Raw genomic sequence first — 21,827 nt, 5'->3', positions numbered from 1 at the left:
TGCATTATCTTCTAGCTCCGATAAACATTAATATAATTAGTTAACTGCCACAACGTTTTGCCTCAGCACTATATATAAATTAGCTTGAAACGCTCTCAAGCATCGAATAAGTACAATTATGTTGCTAAGCATCAGACAGAATGACGATATTTGTTAAGTTTTGTTACTCATAGTATCTATGTTATGCGTGGAGGTGAACAATAACCATTTGCAACATTGTGAAAAAAGACGTCTCGCTGCCGTGACAAGGTCATACATTATAGTGAATACTTTGTCTTTTAACTTCGTTTCATTGGTAATTCGTCTTTTTCTACAGACATGTCTCACTTCGTTCCATTAATAATACGTCTTTTTCTACAGACATGTCTCACTTCGTTCCATTAATAATACGTCTTTTTCTACAGACATGTCTCACTTCGTTCCATTGGTAATACGTCTTTTTCTACAGACATGTCTCACTTCGTTCCATTGGTAATACGTCTTTTTCTACAGACATGTCTCACTTCGTTCCATTAATAATACGTCTTTTTCTACAGACATGTCTAACTTCGTTCCATTAATAATACGTCTTTTTCTACAGACATGTCTCACTTCGTTCCATTGGTAATACGTCTTTTTCTACAGACATGTCTAACTTCGTTCCATTAATAATACGTCTTTTTCTACAGACATGTCTCACTTCGTTCCATTGGTAATGCAAAATAGCATGATGAGGTTGACATCTGTTCTTCTTTAAACAAACAAAAAATAGATCTTATAATATATTTATTTTATTTCAATTATTGATTCAATGAAATAAGCAATGCCGTTTTATATACAAATACTTCAACACACACACACACTGCATTCATCTTCTCAGACAACAGATAAAATAAATTACAAAGACTTTCATCAAATGTTACCTGTCACCATCACCTTGTCATTACATTATTATGTTAACATGCTACCCTACCGATGAAATATGTAGTTTATTTAGTAAAGTATGAGTGCTTTCTTTATGATAGGACTGATTACCTGGTTATCATCACACCATAGCGACGATGGAGTCGAAATTTACTGTTCACAATAACTGCTTGTCAAATGAACTTCTTTCGGTATGATTTTCGAACCTTAAATCAACATTTCATCAATTATAGTTTAATCATTTAAAATAAATATGACAAAAAAATGGATTCCTGAGCCATAAATACAACACACATGAGCTAATATACAAACACAAATACTAAGGCACATTATTTTTACGGAGCAGCACTATAACAAGTGTTAACACAAGGATTCCGCCGCCTTATCCATAGGAACTCCAAAAGATGTAGTCAGTAGAATGTCGATAAGAACTTCTGAGTTACATCTGTGGTCCAATTCGGTCGGAAGAAATTTGATTACACGGACGTTACAGAAGACGGGAGCCCTATATGCGGTTGATCGGACAATATAGATCTTAAAGGTTCATAGTTCAAGCATTATTGATTTCTAGGTAATACCCAGATAAGCGATACTTAGGCTTTACGATATATCACTTCTAATCCTTGGTTATGGTCAAGTTTATGAGAATTGGAATGCTTAGAGTCCTTTCCTCATACAGTACAGCCTTTGTATCTTTCATCGTATAAAAATTCAGGCAGAAAGTCTCAAATGACATATATTTATAAACATGTCGATGTTTTCTTCATGAATTGCGGATACCGAGAATGTTCATACGAATGTACGAAACGCTAGTCCAATAAACGAAACCAGGAAAATAAAAATGATTTTCTGTAATACTATCACTTGGAACACATTTAATGTGTGGACTACATGTTGAATATAAACATGTCGACCATGCAGATGAGAAATAAAAAAAAGATTTAAACATTAGACGTTTCATAGTCATACAATATAATCAGCCTGTAGGTTCTGGTCCGGTCAGTGTATAGCACTCTTCATAGCAAGTATAACTTCACACAAGTACACATCACTAAACCAGCTCTGCTCGATGACCTAACGCCAATGATACCCATGTTCTCTACCACTTGGTTAATTTCCAGATCCTGACGATCACGTTATGACAGTTGTCAGTGTTTGTCGTAGCTTTTGCGTCTTTTGGACGTTATTGCGACTATGACAGTTGTGATCGTTTGTCGTAACTTTTGCGTCTTTTGGACATTATTGCGACTTAAGTGCCGCATTGAATGCTGTTTAATTTGAGAACGCTCATGGGAGAGACGAACGTGTTGGATTTTATTCGTTCAACGTATGAGCTTGTTGCAGACAACGTTTCTTCTTAGGTGTTGTGTCGTCTCTTTACGATATTTCAATCGAGTCGTTATTGGCCATTCAAACTCCTTACTTTGTGCTGCATTGATAATCAATCGATCACACAGTCGACTTGGTAATTGCATCCCAACGTTTGATACGGTATTTTGCGGTTTGCAGTTGGTGTCTTGTTCCACCATTGTTGTTACGGTTTATACCGCAAGGTCCATCCTCACTGACTGTCTGAACGACACGCGTGATAAAACAACTTTTAAGTCTTTCCATTTTACTGTAATTATTACTCTCACGTAACTTCAATATCACGTGTTATATCCGGGTGTTGGCTTCGCATTTTAAACTGTTTCATTTTTTGTTTTTCCATCGAAACGTCATCAGGTTGCGTTCCGTATTTTGTGGTAAACTCTCTTCCTAATTTTTGTTGCTCTAGCATCATTTCGGTATCTGGCACCATGCCATACTTCATTTTGAATTCCTTTCCAATTTGAAATTTACTTTCCGGATAAATCTCGTACCTCGTTTCCGGGTTGTACATTTTGTTTTCCGGTTGATATCCAGGATGGTTTTTCGGAATCGTATATTGCTTCAATTTAGCTATATTTTCGCTCAGCGTGGGTGGTGAAATTGGTGACCGTGGCTCCCCCATAGTGCGCGGTTGACGCCAGCCGTATCCGCCCCAGCCATAAGTGGGGTCGATGTCGGGAGTATGTGGCGGGATATCATGTCGCTCTACGATGGTGGTGAGCACAGGGGGACTTTGGTTATACACCGATGGACATGGGCTCGAATCTTCCTCCATGTACTGGTCCATAACCATATACTTTTTGTAATTGCCGGGATCAGAGTTCTGGTCCGGATACTCTCCCTCGGAGGGCGACTGTAAGGAATTAGTCAGACTATTTCTGTGTGTATACTCCCGCACAATCCCTTGATTTTTGACTTGGGGTCGTGGGAGGGAATAGTATGGCGGGGGATAGTTACTTCCTTTCTTGCTAGAAAGAGTCGTGCTCGAGCTGTTACTTGTCATTTCCATATTCGTGTCCTTGAGCTTTGCTTGTTGTAATTTGGCCTCCTTGTCTTTTCGCTTCTGCCGGCGTTTTGCGCGCCATGTCAAGCACCCACCTATGAGGATGCCGGTGCCTATGACGCCCACCACAGCTCCAAGAATAATCATGTGAAGTGGAATGACCGTCACCTCCTCCACTGAAAAACACAAAGCACGAATCATAACACAATCTAACATGGTTCATTAACAGTTGTAAATAGGCACTAACATAATAGCTAACAGACCGTTTCTGTGTGTTTTATATATCAACAGAAATGTATACAGCAATGCTTTTAAAATTGTAATTGAGCAGAAAACAACTGCTTCATTAATGATGCGTAAACATAGGTCAAATGTGCCTCTGAAAGTCTTTCTGTAAAACAAAAGTATGGAGCTGTTTGATTTTGAAGTTCAAATATACAAACTTCGTCATCTAATGCTGTTTTGACATAACTTAAAAAGGAGCGTCACGTTGACATGCAATTCTGATTGACCATTCCCTGATAAGACATTGTAACCCAAATGTTGGTACAACGTGAAAATGGACAGACGCAAATAGAACCGGTCAGTAGTGATGATATCATGTAGACCGAGGGGAGTACATGTGGTGAAACTTTGTTTTATCAACAATAGCCACAGGTACGTCAGGCCTTGTCTGAGGGGTGGCCGTGGGCCTCACGTGAGCGGCTGGGCCGTGTAACTGGTGGAACATGCACCGCCGACAAGGCACACGCGCCTGGCGTCTTTGTGGGAAGAGACCATGTCTGGTTAGTATATCACGCTCGTGTACGATAACCTCGTCTGTGTACGTACTGACATGAACACTAAACTGCTACCGTCCAATAGTAATCAGTGGTGTATATACATGTTTGTGCATAGATCCAACAAATGAATTCGTTCGTATTTTCCAGAAAATTTAACGTTGAACTGGTCACGAAAGAACAAATTAAAGACCAGCGACTAGTTGACAACATTTACCAATTACTGAAGACCTATATTTAAGTGGTTTTAGCCGTTTTAACTTTTGATGATCATCGTTTACACGCTATTTGTCACGGGCTGCTATATTGTTATTACGTACGTTCGAGTGTTATTTGACGTGATTTGTTGTATGGTTCAGGTGAAGGTTTGAAGGTATGTTATAATGTGGCGTATATTTACAAGCTAATTGCCACTGTCAGCTACACTGTTGGTGTATGTTCGAAAACAGTTTGTGTTGTGATACAAACCTTTTGCTACTATTTGCTGTTTGTATATGTCTGCCTGAATCGAAATTCGGTTGTAAAGCTGAGTATTTACTAAGCAAGGTAAAAACAAGCCCACAGCAATGACTATGTGTTTACGAAACAAATGATAACACATGTCTACATCATCTTCAAGTCAATATGCCGATTCTGACTCAAATAAGCACCAGACTCGCCCACGTTATCATAGTAATTGATAACTTCCGGTGATACGCGGTTCTTACTTTAGGGAGAGTTTATTTCCGCTGTAGAAATGATGATAAACTTGGCTGATTATTATGATAACAATATGCATTGTTCCAAACAAATGAAAAACGAAAAGATATTAATTATTACAATTACGGAGATAATTTTGATTTGTGAAACACTGCTATTCTTATCAAAGTTAAATGAAATATAGCATGATATAATCAAGAAAGATAAAAAGAAATTAAATGTGAATTAAAATCCTAATTATTGCTGTCTGGATGGAGAGTACGTGACCTCATCCGTCCCACACAGGCTATGCTGTTGTTATAACTCTAATCAAACGCCTGACCACGTGTCAATGGTCCGCCTTTCACGTGTATAAATATTATGGTTAAACTTGACGTGCAATCGTACCGTTGATATACCAATCTACTGAACGTGTAAATACTACAAGTGGCACGCGAACTGGACGAGCGTACACCCCCACTGTACAGGAACGCATTCTAATTTTTTAGCCTTTTCTTTTTCGTCAATACTTAACTAAAAGGGCACTTAGCTTGTAAGTCAATGAAAGCCTCGTTCTGATATACTGGACAAACAAACTTTGAAAATGAAAAACCTTCGTAGGTGATTACCATATCCGAGAGTTGGGTTAGAGTTTCGCAAACAATAGCCTAAAATGTCAGAAGAAAATCACGAGAACAGACTTGAGGTGAAAGACCATTGAACAATTTGACAGACAGCGTGGCATTTAACCTCGTTTTGAAACTTTAAAGAAACATTGTATGACAGTTATGAGATGAAATACAGATAAAATGAAACCTTTGCTCTTTCTTTGATAAAAGGGGCGAATGTTAGAGACCCATGCTACGAGAAAAGCAATGAATCATTTGATCAGGATACATGTGCAGGTCTTGACGAAGCCAGCAGATATGTGGTGAACAGTTTGGTGTAGTATTTCACAACATTGTTCCGGTTAGTTGTATCTACTGGAAACTCATGGTTTCGGTCGACATAAATATCTCATTTACAAACTAACTGCTTCCGCCGTAATCTGTGTTAGTGATCACTTTTCTTAATTTGCTTGCGATGAGAGCATACATCACGATAAGGAATAGACAAGGCTTTAATAAGTTTGGAAAAATCATTTCAGACTGCTTTTGCTACCTGTAACACCCTTCCTATCTCTATGGTCCAGGTTTCACTACAATCATTTGAACACCGTTTTAACGTCTAGAAGAGGATTTATTCAAGAGTCCTGTCCTTTATCATCTACACGTTTTTCACAGGTGATCGGTGTGGTATTAGACATTCCGAAAGTAATAGTAAATAGGATGACACAAAGAATACATAAACGAGAGCAATTATACTCTTAAGAAAACTTTTAAAGAAAATGTAATAAAACCCGCATCAAAAATCCAAAACAATGAAGAAAAGATTTGTTAGGAGTTTTATGTAAGTAGCTTACATTCCACACATCGGTAAGATATGTCGAGTGTTATATCACATTTAGATTTCAGACAAAGAAAACAGTATATCGTTATGCCAATCACTACCTGATATAAGTAGAGTTTTGAGTATTGGATTTTGACTGTTCTTAGCAAGTCTCTTGTAAATCACTAGAACAATTACATGGTAATCTGGTGCCGGTATCCGAAAATAGGCGTAGTTTGTCGCGACGTGCTAGATTTTATCTGCCACTACTACAGCCTGTAACGTCGATGGCTTTTCACCGATTCTTGTCTCTGTACAATAATACTTCGGACGGCAGCAGGCAACAGGAATGTGAGGAGTTTTACAGCGAGACAAACACTAAGGCGTGGATTTCAATCACAACTTGGCATCCTTGAGTTAATTGTTCCTTAAATTATCAGCATGACGTCTTTGTGTATTTTTTAAAGAAAAAAAATCTGGGTTTTATCTGATTTCCAGATATGCTGTTGGAATTCGGAGATACCTTCTGACTTTGAAAGAAAGGAAACAGAAACTCGACAGGAAATAAATCGGCCATGAAACGAAAGTGTTTCGTCTGCAATATCAGATCAGGTAGTGAATTGTTTGTCTGTAAAATGAAACTACGAAGAGGACGATGGGATATTTCGTTATAAAGTGAAGACCTGAGATACCTACCGACTTCCTGTGTACAATGCTGCTCGTCCTCACCGTGAGGACAGTTACTGCGACCATTACAAACGAGTTGGTTACTGATACACCATTTGTCACAGAAAAACTCTCTGGTGTTGCCACATTTGTCTCCTTAAGAAAGAAAAAGAAATTAATTTAGTAAATCTTTCAAAATAGATAAATATATTCATCAAAAACAGAATGTCATTAAACACATAAAATCATGTGATATGTTTCACGAACGATGTAATTAGTGTAATACAGAATTTTCTGTTCACCTGAACTGGATGAATATTCGGCGACGACCTTCCGGTACACGGAATACTGCACGTCCACCCTGGGTAAAGACTCCGGTCGGTTGCCATAGAGACGAATGAAAACCCGACTGCTGACCGACACAAATTCCGGAAGAGGTCCGTTGCAGTAGTGGAATATTCTATCCTTGGGGGCCGTCGTTTTGTCATAAATCTCTATATAATTGGCACTACAATCCTTGGGTCGGGGAAACCAGGCTGAGACGTGAGACAGACGAATCTGTGGGGCAAAACACAGTAATACGGATAAAAAGAGGCACATATTGTATCAAAAAAAGTTTTATTAAAAGACTGATTCAATGTGTCTGACTGAAAATAGTACTACCTAACCAACATATGATATTTTAAGTGAGAAATGAACAAGCGAACATCTTTAAAATCAATTAAATAACTGGCGGATTCAGAGGGGGAGGATCTGGCGCATGCCCCCTCTGAAATTGGCCAAGTGATCATTTTTTTGCGAGATTGATGAACTGAAGTTTCATCATCACACAGCTTATAGGTTTGTGGCACTTCAATCACATACAAAGTGAAGACATTATTTGTTAGTGTTCGTACAAAATCGGGGCGGCGCCCCTAATCATTCCCTGACAATTTATTGCTTTATAATTCCATCGACAGATTACTTTTCCAACCTAAAGCTGATCTTTAGTTCTCACTACGTAATAACGGACCTGATGGGAGGTGTATCGCATTAGTCCTAGGCAGTACGGTGCTTTTTTATCATTTAGAATTTGAAACAGCGACCGTAGGTTATCTTAAGCTTTGCGAAAGAAATAGAAACAAGAGCTTTTGAAGGATACCTTAGGCCTCCAGGCGGATAGCTGCCTTTACGCAAATACATGCATACATATTTTTTTTTTATAAAACAAATCGTTTGCCATATCATTCTGATTTCTTTTCAGCTTTTGGGTGGGCTTCATACCCCTTTCTGGGTCAACTCCCCTAGCCTGCAACCCAAATTGTCTAGATTTTTCAGTTGAAAACTTACTCGAAATCCTGGATCTGCCCTTGGATATCACGATAGTAATTATTTGTTATCAAAGTTCAACTTAAGCTCAAAATCGACAAAACGAGGTCAAATTGAACAAAAACTGTTTCCTCGTAATGTCTCTAGACTCTGCAGCTCCCGTTATAAACCACTTGACAACCATCTTCACGAGATGTCATCGTTCCCAACACTTATCTATATTGTAGTCGGTATAAATATGTCTCGGTTTTTTCATTATTATTATTTTCCTTTCAATGGGCTTTTCGGTAGTTTGGGTAGGTACTACTTTTGAGAAAATCAACTAGTTAAGTGTAGACGTTCAACTAAAACTGATTCTACTGTAGTTATTTTGTTGTCCTCTCATGCTAAATAGCCACCCATCTTGGCGTGGCCACACAATGGATGGATAATGCCTGTATATGTTATATTTTTATGAATTTTATAAAGTTACGGAACGTAAAAAAAAATCTCTCATTTTCGTCAATATAAGCGTTCTTCCCGAGAGGATGAGTCTTCCTTTTTACATGATTCTTGACCAACACACCTTACTCCCGGGTTGCGCGTGGACTTCCCACGTGCAGTCTCTGTGACCTTGTCTTTTACTACCTTCGGTATCTATATCGTCATTGTGAAGAGAAAAGTCAGATGACGTCAGTATTCCATCCGGCTCAATGGTGTTGAACAACATCCGACACACTGGAATGTCAATTTGAGTGCAATAATACAAAACAATATTTCGTTGGTTTTGGAACATTTTCCTCCAGTTGATAATGTCAAAACACTAGATGTTCTTATAACACAACCAGTCGGAATAACAGTGTAGTGCTAAACAAAGCGTAGCCGAATTGACTACAGTACATTGTTACCATCTGGTGTAGTTTTGGTCTATAATCTGTTTACCGTCTCGTCACACTATTTTCGACCTTAGTGTACATAGGATTATAGTAAAAGTCGATTTCTTACCATCTCGTACACTACGTACGTCAGTGCTAGTACGCTCCACACTGATCATTTGCCTGATGAAGGCTACTGTGTAGTCATCGAAACGTCAAACTCTAATCTGCTACTGGTTGTGTTATATGAACTTCTATAAAACTTCGTTCGAGATGCGTGAAATGGATGTATGAGTAGATTCGTGAAATGTCTTATTCAACAGAAACGGGCCAGGAATTATAAGAGCGAATTACAAAATCGAGGTGAAAAATATTGTATAATTGTTGACAAAATGTGATTTCATTCTGAATACTAATGTGTGATTTGATCAGCAGCAACAATTTGGCCTCTTTCCTACTACCGTCTTACGTTCCCTTTTGTTTTACAAACTTCAGCCCATGAAATTGCTGTGTCGATTTTACTTGTTGCGTGTAAATATTCGTTACGCATGCGCTACTAGTGTAGTAACATCACTTACCGTTGGATTCTTCTTTCTTTGGGTTATAATCTGAAATACAAACGGACGAACTTTAAATAATGCACGTACGTTCTACTAAGTAATTACACTAATTCATTTGTTTAGAGGATACCTGAAAGTTGTAAAGAGCAAGATATACAAACTGACTTTAGACTGACAGAGCGATAGCTCACGTTTTATTTTGTTGTTAACCCTGACATGACGACTTTGGTATACTTACTTTGTTTCTTCACAAACGAGTATATCGCTTTGAAGCCCTTGTCGCCAAGGTTTTTGTCACTTTTGAAACGTATCCAAATGAACCGTGTTGAGGATCGGATCAGAGGAGGAAACTCCTTGCCACAATATTTATCAATGAGCGGAGAGTAGGAGAAGGGACCGTCCCGAAATTCCAAGAAATCGTATTTACACTCCTCCGATGTTTCTACGTCAAAACTTCCTCGGAAATCCACATGGATATAGTATCCTGGTTGAGCTGTTCATTGGAGAGAAAAAAAATATACATACTTTATAAAACATAACATGTTTAAGGTTTAATCGGGAATATCAGATACTAGCAGGTTTTCGCTAATGTTTAATGTTTTTGTGACGTATACTAATTTAAAAGTTAATTCGTAGAATGTAACACATTTCATTGTTTGCCGAGGGATGCTTCATAGCTGTATATGAAAAAATACATCTCGTAGAATAAGAAATTCTCATGTTGTTTTCGTTTCAAAAAGGAAGAAAGAAAATTATTACCAAAAATAAACTGACGAGCTTACATTTTGCATTGGTTTCTTTTGATAAATACCTAAGAATTCGATTAATTTCGAAATCTTCACTCTGGTAAATTCAGATGTGGTTAGCCCATCATTCACATTACACATATATTTACATTTCGCCATTTTGTGTTATCGGAACTCTTTGATGCGGGAGTCCCATTCGGTTTACAGTGTCTCGCAGTTATCTTCTCATTTTCCTTTGATCTTACGAAAATTTTTAAAATGGAAAATGCATTCCGAGTTTATTTTTGGAATGTTTAAATGGACATTGGTTGTAGTATATGACCTAGAAACTACATTGAAAAGAAAAATGAGTTCTTGAACTTTGCTGTAGAAATCATTTAAGTGCTTTCGTATGTAAACAGTGATAATGAATATTTACTCGAACAGAGCACAGATTCGTGGAAGTGAGTGACTCGGGCTATATACATCAATACTAACTTGACTTATTTCCATAACGGAAATAACTTAATTGAATGAATAACTTTAACATGCGGCAGTTTAAATTTCGTTGATAAATCTATGGCTTTTAAAAAACTATTTTTGCTGGTGTTTAGTTGATCCGTTTGCGTGAGATTACTAAGTAACCTTTCCACGCCAATAACACATTTGATGTGTCAGATGGATTTAACGTTTTGTCAAGGATTATGTTAGAAATTTCAAATACAGTTGTTATCAGCAAATGTCTGCAAAAACGTGTAACTGCCTGATTATCACTTATACATGATGGAGAGACAAGTGCAAAAACATATTGACTTGTCGGCATAGCAATATGGATTTATTAACGTCGAGGCGAATTCAAAGTTATCAGACATTTATCTTCGCAAGAGTGTAAGCTCCTTACTTTAGGGGATCAAGAAAGAGAGCTAGTACCAGCCTGGGCCGCTAGAGAATCGACACCCCGCCAAATAGATCTGCACCTGCTCTCCTCTATAGCGGAGACCAAGAGTGTTTTGTCCAGAATTTGTAAATAAAACTTGTTTGTTACAACAAAACTTCATGTTGTTTCATATATTACAGTTGTTGTCCTCTGAAACCGACAAATTAATGTTCTCCATTAGATAAATATCGTTTCTATATAACCTTATTTTCTTACAATTTTTCCAGTTTAGATGTATATCTTCACTTTTATTTTGCTTTCCTCAATTCGTCTTCTAACTTCCGGTACTATAGGCACCTAGCATCACTAACGAGACCCAAAGGGACGAAACAGCTGCTGGTAATTTCAAACGTGTTATTCGTGAGTCTCTTCTTTGTCATAGTCATGATTTTTTACAACTAAATATCAGTAGGAAGTTTTAGTCAAAACCTTACAAACATTATCGTTTTATATTTTCTAATTTCATGAGACGACATGGTTATCTCTGCAGATAACGATACCTTCCACTTGGAAATCTACTTTATATATTACACAAAAATCTGCAGCCAATGGTTATCAATTTGTAAAGCATTAGTCAGGTGAAACAAACTTAAGCCCTCAGGATTAGGTAGGCCTATGGGAACTTGTAAATTGTATTAGATGGAATGTGTCTTTTCTATTTTCGTTTACCCTCGATGACCTTTGAAACATCACCAAACGAACTAGCTTCTTTATTCTGTTGTGTAAACTGATATTTTTATGGCAGTTTGCGTTGAAAGAAAACCCCGCCACTAATAAAACAGAAAGTTGACCATTGCTAGATCATCAATCTCCCAAATTCTTAAGGTAAGAAGTACACGTCTAACTAATTAGATAAAATACATACACTAAGTATTATATTTGTATGTCCTATATTAGTCGATGTGTAGGACATGCATAACTATATAACCTCGTTAGTACCAAAATAAGAGCAAATACGTTTTGTTCTGATTAAGACCATTTCGTTAGATTAAAAACCTATCTACATATTTCAGAATAATTTTCCTACCATACTACTTGCAGCCTGGCTATATGGCAGAGTTGTCTCATCCATTAAGTAAACTGTACGACGGTCCTACCGCTGTAAGTTCACTAAGGTGACGTAGCTAGGAATACTATCGTTTAGAAGGTCTGATTGGATTAAAAACAGTTTCCCAGGAAGGCGGGGGGTCACTGACGATCCGATACATCATCCGAACACGTCCCGTACTCACAAAAACACAGGCGCGGTTTATAACACAAGTACTTACGTTTATAATTAAATCTTAACACTGTGATTTTATGAAATATCTGGCCCTGCTGGTGGTAAGGTACTCCTTAGTTCTCGGCGTGGCAAACAGTTAGAGGACGCGCGACAGTTATATCGAGAGCCATCAACACATGGCTAAAACCAAATGGAAATGTTAATTGAAAGTGTACCATAAGTCATTTAAGAAACCTGAATTTGAATAATGTGTTGGTATTCCACTAAATCATTCGTGGCGAAGGTTTTCACTTGTAAAGAAAACGACCCTTTGCAGCTTAGTGTGTAATTACCGCAAAAGTATATTTGTAGGGGGGATGTTTAGAAAGCTTAGTTATGATTTTGAAACCTTCCCAGAAAATGTAAATATTTGACAAATATGAATAAATAGACGAAATTAAATTTGTAATTGTGTTGTAAGTAGAGTAAGGATACGTAAATTCGCATACTTGATCATGTTTCGTCTTTTTCCTTCAATTATCAGTGGATTGTGCTTTTTCGTTTGTTTGCCGAGTTAAGCCAGATTTCGCTCTTGCTTTTGCTGTTCTAAATATAGCACTTTTGGGTTAACCTGACTTTGAAAACGAAACATTACTTATACGGATCTTGTCAATGGGCATAAGGTAATCAAATATTCAATAAAAATGTAATCCTAGAGATAGATTAGACTACACATTTCCAAATGATAAGAGAATATATCATTGTATCAAATTATAATTAAGTTTTGTAAAATCGACCCGACCGAATTCACCTATAATAACAGTAAGGCCCCCATGGCCTGTCGTCTGCTCGTTTACAGTTACTTCTTTGGTAGCAGACATTACTAAAGAATACGGGCCAATAAGCCTGTTTAACCCTCTGTTTCCAACAGCATAGATACCATATAATAACATAAAATAAGTTTATAATATAAAATTTGAATGAATTTTATTTTACCATTAATAAAATGGCAGTACAATGGCGGTAAAATGACATTTTTCAATTCGGCGGAATAAATTGGATTTTCAACATTTCTCTAACCATTTTATGGCCCAATATAAGTTTCAGAGTTTTTTTGTTTTCTTTTTGTTTTAGAAGACGTTTGAAAAGCGTGCTTAGCTACAAAAATAAGGAGGCTAGAAAGGTTTGCCAAATTAGGTTCCGATTCGTATTCAAACCAGGAAGTAAACACCGTTAAGAACAATGTCCATGCGCAGTAATATGCGTGCGCATACCAGGCTACGTACTTACATGTTACGAAGTGTTTGTACGTCTAATCAAGCTGGACAATCTTGATCGTTTGGAAATAAATATGATAGAAGCGCATATAAATACATGCCGAAAGTGTGCGAAATCATGTATCCTTAACCTAATAGGAGCCTAGACATTTTTAGTGGACTTACCTTCGAGGTACTGTGTGCATTCGATGTCATTCGGATATTCCTCGGGATAGTTCGGGCTATAGAATTCTGCACGAAGACGGTCGCCATATGTGAAATTCCAACATGCTGGAGATACGATATCCCCTAAAAGGGATTGTTGTGGGTATACAAGGGCCTCAGCGACTGAGGATTGTGTTTCTGGAAAAATGTAGAAAATCAAAAGTATTTAGAATTTGTTCATCAACCCTTGTCATAAATAAAATTTCATTAGAATATGGAACAACAAATACCTGACCATTTCGAAAGGATGGAGATAATTCCCAGTAATGAAATACTGGGGAAATATCGTGACTTTAACAGACTCCTTGTCCTATACTTCAGTGCATTTTCTACATTTATTTAATACATCGTTTTTCTTTCTTCAGTATTGGGTAATTAATAGCTTGAAACATGACAGCATACCAAGCATCAAGTATACCCATATATTTATTCGTTCTGATATCTCAATCAAGTTCGATCTAACAAACATCAAGAACACGAGTCACTGTTTGTTTTTATGTTCTTATATATGAATCAGGTTTTATTTTGATTTGATTACATAATGATCCGTATGTGTGTGGTGGTATGATGCATAGTCTAGACGGCAAGGATTGTACGACCAATGGCAACATACAATCACTTACACCTTGTCTTAACAATTGTTTTGCGATATTCCTGAAGTAAACACAATTAATTTCACAACCAATTATTTGCCAAATTTTCTAGAGAGCTTTACTTTTGTATCCTTGCTGGACCAAACAGAATGTATAGGAAATAGAGTCTCTATGATCGTTAATTTCATTTCGTTTAATTGTTTTATTTAAATGATGGCAAAGATATTACAACCTCTTTTACTTATCTTTTAGAAACACGGATGGCTCATCTATAGAAACATGCCCACACAGAACCTACATATTTGTTCATTTGCATACCCACACATACCTACATATCCATACATTTACATACCCACACATACCTACATATCCATACATTTGCATACTCACACATACCTACATATCCATACATTTGCATACCCACACATAACCTACATATCCATACATTTGCATACCCACACATAACCTACATATCCATACATTTGCATACCCACACATAACCTACATATCCATACATTTGCATACCCACACATAACATACATATCCATACATTTGCATACCCACACATAACCTACATATCCATATATTTGCATACCCACACATAACCTACATATCCATATATTTGCATACTAACCTACATATCCATACATTTGCATACTAATTTCCATATACAGCTTAATCATAATTCCTTAATCATACCTGCAGTTCGATACTGATAATTGATTAAGTATACCTGCAGTTCGATACTGATAATTGATTAATTATACCTGCAGTTCGATACAAAGTGATCATTATTATAACTACAAACAGGTCAATATTCATTCGTATAGCGTATCATTGGAAACATGTCCACATTAACAAATTACTACCTGCACTTATACACTTATACCATATGTACTGTATAATATGTATGCATCCGTTTGCATTCATGCTAATAGTACTCAAACATATCTGTACACATAATCTATAATATCACAACATGTACTTCACACCAAGTACATAAACCTACCCATACACCACAAAAATGACATTCAATCATATACACATGTTGGTATCTAAGGTTGTGTCTCACACAAAAAGGTATAAAACACATATCAACCTTCAGGAGATTACTTTTTTTTAATGTCAGAAGCGATTTGATATGCAGCACTGTGTTGCGTTCCCGTTGGTGGATCATTTTCAACCAATTTTAAATTTTTATCTAACTTCACCTTGACAAAAAGAGTATCATCAGTCAGAGTGAATAAGTACGAACACATCAATACAGATTAATTTTCACATGTTAAACCTTTCCGTATGGAACGTGCATTAAATGTAGATAGAACATATTCGGTACATGTAATAACCCAGAAAATCGCTTAATTGTTCAATTATTGTCGGTAATCTGTCGGTTAAGCGAGTCGGCGCCCCATATCTCGACTTTCGGATTTCTTAATTGGAGCGAAGCTCATCGAAATAACTTCGATTAAACGATTATATGTAAACATCAGTTTGATCTACAGAGAAAATGAATGACTCTCTCATATCATAACGAGCAACGTTATTTCTCAGTATAGTTTCACTAACACAGGTATGATGCTGGGCGTGATGTGTAAAAACTTCCTGAAGACCGTCACCAACTTACACTAAGTATTAACATATTGTTTTGCTATTAACAAAATAATAAGAATTCCTAACAAATTACGAATATCTCAATTATTTATTATCTTATTTAAAGGCCAAATATAGTAGAGACAAGATCGTTTGTGGCGCTGGATTTTAACCGGAGAACCGTCTATTAACAGTTTAACGGTTTAGGAAAATCCCTTGAACCCGCCATTACACATTAATTAGTTATCTGTTTATATGTCACGTTTACACGTCTCTAATTAATGTTTACATTACCAGCGCGACAACGCGATGATGCGACATAGATATCCCCAAACACGATTTTTTGCGCTCTGAATGTTTTTATTTTTGTTGTTGTTTTTGCACTGCCGTATTGGCGCGTAGAATTTGACACATTTTCGCGTTGAAGCGTTACGGAATTTCGCGTTGTCGCGTGTAGACGTGTTGTTGCGTTGGGCGAAGGCGACAATGCCAGACTGCCGAAATCAGCCACCATACATTCGTGCCAGACTCGTAAAGGTGTTTCCTCGCCAGGTGTTGCATTATCTCCTCTGGAACCTCTCGTCTGCACCAGAATAAATACATGTTGATGTTTGTCTTTTGATAAAAGATCTATCAGATTTATAATGTAAGCTTACATAACGTTACAGAACGATAATAGTTTATCTGTGAGTCAACCAGAACCCTAAAATAACGGCCATAATGAAGCTAATTGTGGCGGGAAACACGACATCATACCAGGCTTGACACGTTCATCGCTGAAATAAATCGCAACTCTGTAAAAATTACAGCGACATTCATAAAAACTCGGCAGTTACAGCCCCACCTCTCGGCATGGGTTGTCTTCTTTTAAAAAAGGAACCAACTTTTAATTGAAATCTGACATGTATATGTCACCACACCGCTACACCTGCTGTTTAGAAGCGGTAGTTAGTACAAGCTCTCCTTCAGTTGGTGTACGGTTCTCATATGCACCGTATAACAACTATTCCGTACTCCGTTATCTGGTGTCAGATGTAACACCAGTAAACCGAACATCCAATATAAAACACGTACTATATAGCACCGCGAATTCATCAATGACTATCTGTTTCTAAGATTGAGATAACAGTTCTCGGTATAAAGTTATATCTCATGGACTACCTCCCAACCAACATCTAGGTCAATTTAAATCTCGCGTGATTACATACTTCCGGAATTCTTTTTTATAAAGGCTTCGATTTCGTCTGATGAAATTTCGTTTTTATTGATAAATGCATATTTCAAAGACGATGCAGTAAGATACGTAATGATGACTGGAGAACGTGGAGTGCAAAGGACTTGGATACCCTTGTGTAGTGCTGTTAACTGAAGGCCTGTCCCGCTCCTCCCTACACAAGTACCACGTCATATCTAGATTTCTATTTAAGTAGTTATTGATATTTTAACTGATATATTTTATCGTTAACAATTGTCGTTCTGTTTCCATCGACAAAGTTTATATTCTAAGTAAAAGCCCGCGATTCTAAAATGAACATCGATATGGCGTCCACTTCATTTCGGTCCGAAATAACCCGTCTGTAACTCCTGTCCATTGCCGTATGTTTAATGTTATATAAAAAAACCCACCTCAATACTAATTTAAAGACTTTCGTATCCAGATGAAAGCAGCCCAAATTTTACACTACTATTTTCACATTGTGCTATTTTATAAGAACGTATCCTAAGACTGACAATTTAGTGACTTTATCATATGTGGACGGAGGCGATATATAACCTTGACTTTCGCTAGAAGTCAATCAGTTGATCAATAGGGAAATAATGATTAACGTTGTACAGCCACTAATTTGACAGTATTTTTTTAATGCAACAATTATTAAAATAACCAGTAACGATAGCTAGATCGACCACTCCTACTTGTATATTCCTTGAGTTTTGTTTTCCAACTTTTACACACAGTCGCCAAGTACCCTACCCACTGCTCTCCCCTCCCCATTCATAATTAATAGCATACTAATAGACGTACCTCTGCATTGATAACCAATTACATAAACATCATAAACATGGCCTTCGCTCCAAGATACTCTGTTCTATATCTCAACGTTATAACCCGTCTTGTATGTGTAACGTCACGACCTATTTGCTTTCCCCTTCACGGTGACGTGGTGTGCCAACCAAGTCGACCCGAATTAGTCGCAGATTCTCCGGGAATCCTCGGTTATTTCTATTTCTTTACACTCAAACGGGACCTTAATCCCGTGAGTAATACATGTAGACCTATCAAAGAGTCCTTGGACTCAAACGTAATTATGCTGCATATTTTTGAAAATTAGACTTCTCAACATTTTTGTGATTCCAATAGAATATTTAATTAATGTACTCGTCACAGGAGAGATTCCGTTCACTTCTTTTTCCCATTTGTAACATCACTTTTGATTTCGTTGCATTTAAAAAAATCATCTGATATTTCAAAACTTACATATTCAGTCATTAAATAAATCAGTGTATTTAGGTTGGCATCATTCCATTACGATCTAAGGTGAAGGTACAGAGCTGTATATTGAAAGTGACGATAGGGTTAACCTAGATACAGAAAAGATAGGACTTTCTACAATAAACAGTCATATAATACATTACCATAAAGTAGGTCCGAATTTTCGATGTTTTCAGTATTTTATTCTAAGACCTGTACAAGTACTTTAAAGAAATATGTTACAGAACTGATATGTGTTGGATTACAAAAAGCGTTGTTATTGAATGAACAAAGTAGGGAATATCTCATTGGTGCAGCTTGAAAGTAGTTAAGGACAGCGTAATTACACATGAACAAATATATACCACAGCGTCAACACACAAAGACAAATATACCACAGCGTCAACACACAAAGACAAATATACCACAGCGTCAACACACAAAGACAAATATACCACAGCGTCAACACACAAAGACAAAATATACCACAGCGTCAACACACAAAGACAAATATACCACAGCGTCAACACACAAAGACAAATATACCACAGCGTCAACACACAAAGACAAATATACCACAGCGTCAACACACAAAGACAAAATATACCACAGCGTCAACACACAAAGACAAATATACCACAGCGTCAACACACAAAGACAAATATACCACAGCGTCAACACACAAAGACAAATATACCACAGCGTCAACACACAAAGACAAATATACCACAGCGTCAACACACAAAGACAAATATACCACAGCGTCAACACACAAAGACAAATATACCACAGCGTCAACACACAAAGAACAAATATACCACAGCGTCAACACACAAAGACAAATATACCACAGCGTCAACACACAAAGACAAATATACCACAGCGTCAACACACAAAGACAAATATACCACAGCGTCAACACACAAAGACAAATATACCACAGCGTCAACACACAAAGACAAATATACCACAGCGTCAACACACAAAGACAAAATATACCAGAGCGTCAACACACAAAGACAAATATACCAGAGCGTCAACACACAAAGACAAATATACCACAGCGTCAACACACAAAGACAAATATACCACAGCGTCAACACACAAAGACAAATATACCACAGCGTCAACACACAAAGACAAATATACCACAGCGTCAACACACAAAGACAAATATACCACAGCGTCAACACACAAAGACAAATATACCACAGCGTCAACACACAAAGACACACATACCACAGCGTCAACACACAAAGACACACATACCACAGCGACAACACACAAAATATACCACATCCGGACAAAACATACCACATCCGGACAAAATATACCACATCCGGACAAAATATACCACATCATAGACATCTACAGACAAACGGACACTGATCATAGTTCATATTGAAATAATTAATATTTGTAGTGATATTTCATCGACAAGAGGAGCAGGCCATGATTCGATTTCATCTCTATCTCTTTAATCATGTGATTACTGTTTATTTAATATCATACAGAACTCTGGATATCACAGCACCATCAAAACCGTCTCCCGACATACAAGAATGTCTCGTGTTGATTGTTATAATCTATGATTACCTCCCCTGATAATTCTACATCCGGTCGATATCAAAAGATTACACGAGCAAAAAGGTTGCCACCCAATCAAATCACTATGCTTATCGTATTTACTCAATGGCGGTTTACTGTGTAAATCAGGAGGGGAGAAATGTTAGGGGGTCAGACTAAAGTACTGGTATGTAATGTACTCTTATTGTAAGTTATGAACACAAAATCGACTCCAAATGCAATGATATATTGCGCCATGTGGTCCCACAAATGCCAGCGCGTGGATGTTTGATCCATGATTTATGTTATACCAGTAGATGTAAGTATATCTGATGCCCTCAGTCGTGACCAAACTGTACACCAGTTAATATATCATTTTATACATGTATTATTTCATTATGTGTTTTGCGGATTTTGACATGAGTAAACCAAACATGTATGAATAATTAATATTTTGCAGTCCAGGTTTTAGATTCAGGAATGTGTCGGATACGTTTATTTATTTATCTATTTCGTATCATACTTTTTTTTATAAACGCGAACAGAGGATGCCTAAAGCACTCTTCTTCTTCATCATATTCCTGATATCACTGTCTTCATTTGTCAAAGGTGGAAGTAAATTATCATCAATGCTACTGATGTTCCTAAATACAAATCCGTCCACGAGACAAAAAAACAAAAACAAAAAAAAAAAAAAAATAACATTAAAAAAAAAAAAAATACAAATAAACAAACAAAAAACTGAAATTATGGTAAGTTGCAAGAAAGTATTTCATCAAACATCAATCTATTTGTGATTAGACTAAAAAACAAAAGAAGAAAACTTACCCGATTCCAAGTCCTTCCCTGCCGATAAAGGCATTCGGTCGTATAGAACAACAAACACAACTGTAAAAGAACAAAGTCATCCGTTAAGATTTGACAAAAAAAACCCAGCGATATGCCAGCATGATATACGGTTAATAATCCTCTACAATACTCGAATGGATACAAAAATAGCGAGTTACAAAAACAAAGATTTTCTGATACAATTTAAACTATCATAAAATTTGATATAACACTTCAAGTAAAACGAGAATCTGAACTAGATCACCATTCTTAGTTTTTGTAATCGCGATGTAAATTCTGTACGAGTCTCAACCGTTGACGATAACATCAAATTCCTTAGCAACCCGAATCGATATCATTTACATTAGTTACAATGTATTAAATACAGATGTTAATTTATCCGTGACTTCTGAGTATAAAGTTCAAAGTATTAAAGACCTAACGAGTATGTAGTTAGAGAGAAGAACTAAAATGTATCGTTACCTGTTTCACAGACTTTATAGAAATAAAAAAAAACTACGAAAATGGTCTGAACATATGTGCAGCATGTAATCGTACGTGTCAGCAGACCTATAATAAAACTCTATTTACGACTATTGCTCTGAAAAAAATATCATAAGTTTTTAAAAGAAAAGTACATGTGCCATGTGAAAAAGACACGTCATTAATATAGTTTAAAGACGGGTTTAAAGACAAACGGACAGACATAAATATAGTAGACCTATAGATAGACATCACTTATAGCCACGACTGTTTAATGACATGCTCTCAGTTTGTGTAACGGTTTAAAGTCATTTTTTTAATCTTAAGGGTTATCAGCAGCTTTGAAAATTTCTGCTATTTCATCTAAAGGATGGTTTACATAGATATTTAAAAATCTGATGAT

The 21,827-nt window shown here is 36.8% G+C and overlaps 1 protein-coding gene across 2 annotated transcripts in view; it reads right to left on the bottom strand.

Moving 5' to 3' along the window:
- Window positions 1–750: 750 nt before the first annotated feature.
- The window catches only part of LOC132553575 (uncharacterized), a 42,815-nt gene continuing 21,738 nt past the window's right edge, over window positions 751–21,827 (bottom strand). For both annotated transcript variants that reach the window (XM_060217830.1, XM_060217831.1), the window contains exons 2-9: window positions 20,942–21,001; window positions 13,856–14,032; window positions 9,789–10,043; window positions 9,569–9,598; window positions 8,702–8,853; window positions 7,131–7,386; window positions 6,859–6,984; window positions 751–3,453 (exon numbers count right to left, since the gene is read on the bottom strand). In XM_060217830.1, coding sequence (XP_060073813.1) covers window positions 2,537–3,453; window positions 6,859–6,984; window positions 7,131–7,386; window positions 8,702–8,853; window positions 9,569–9,598; window positions 9,789–10,043; window positions 13,856–14,032; window positions 20,942–21,001 — 1,973 coding nt within the window. In that variant the 3' untranslated portion in view covers window positions 751–2,536. The remainder of the gene's footprint in view (window positions 3,454–6,858; window positions 6,985–7,130; window positions 7,387–8,701; window positions 8,854–9,568; window positions 9,599–9,788; window positions 10,044–13,855; window positions 14,033–20,941; window positions 21,002–21,827) is intronic.

Source organism: Ylistrum balloti, unplaced genomic scaffold, assembly GCF_031769215.1.
Source record: "Ylistrum balloti isolate Yb309-2 unplaced genomic scaffold, AGI_CSIRO_Ybal_v1 Utg370338, whole genome shotgun sequence".
Taxonomy (NCBI): Eukaryota; Metazoa; Mollusca; class Bivalvia; order Pectinida; family Pectinidae; genus Ylistrum; species Ylistrum balloti.
Note: the sequence above shows the minus strand (reverse complement) of the source record. Positions and strands in the feature narration are given on the sequence as shown.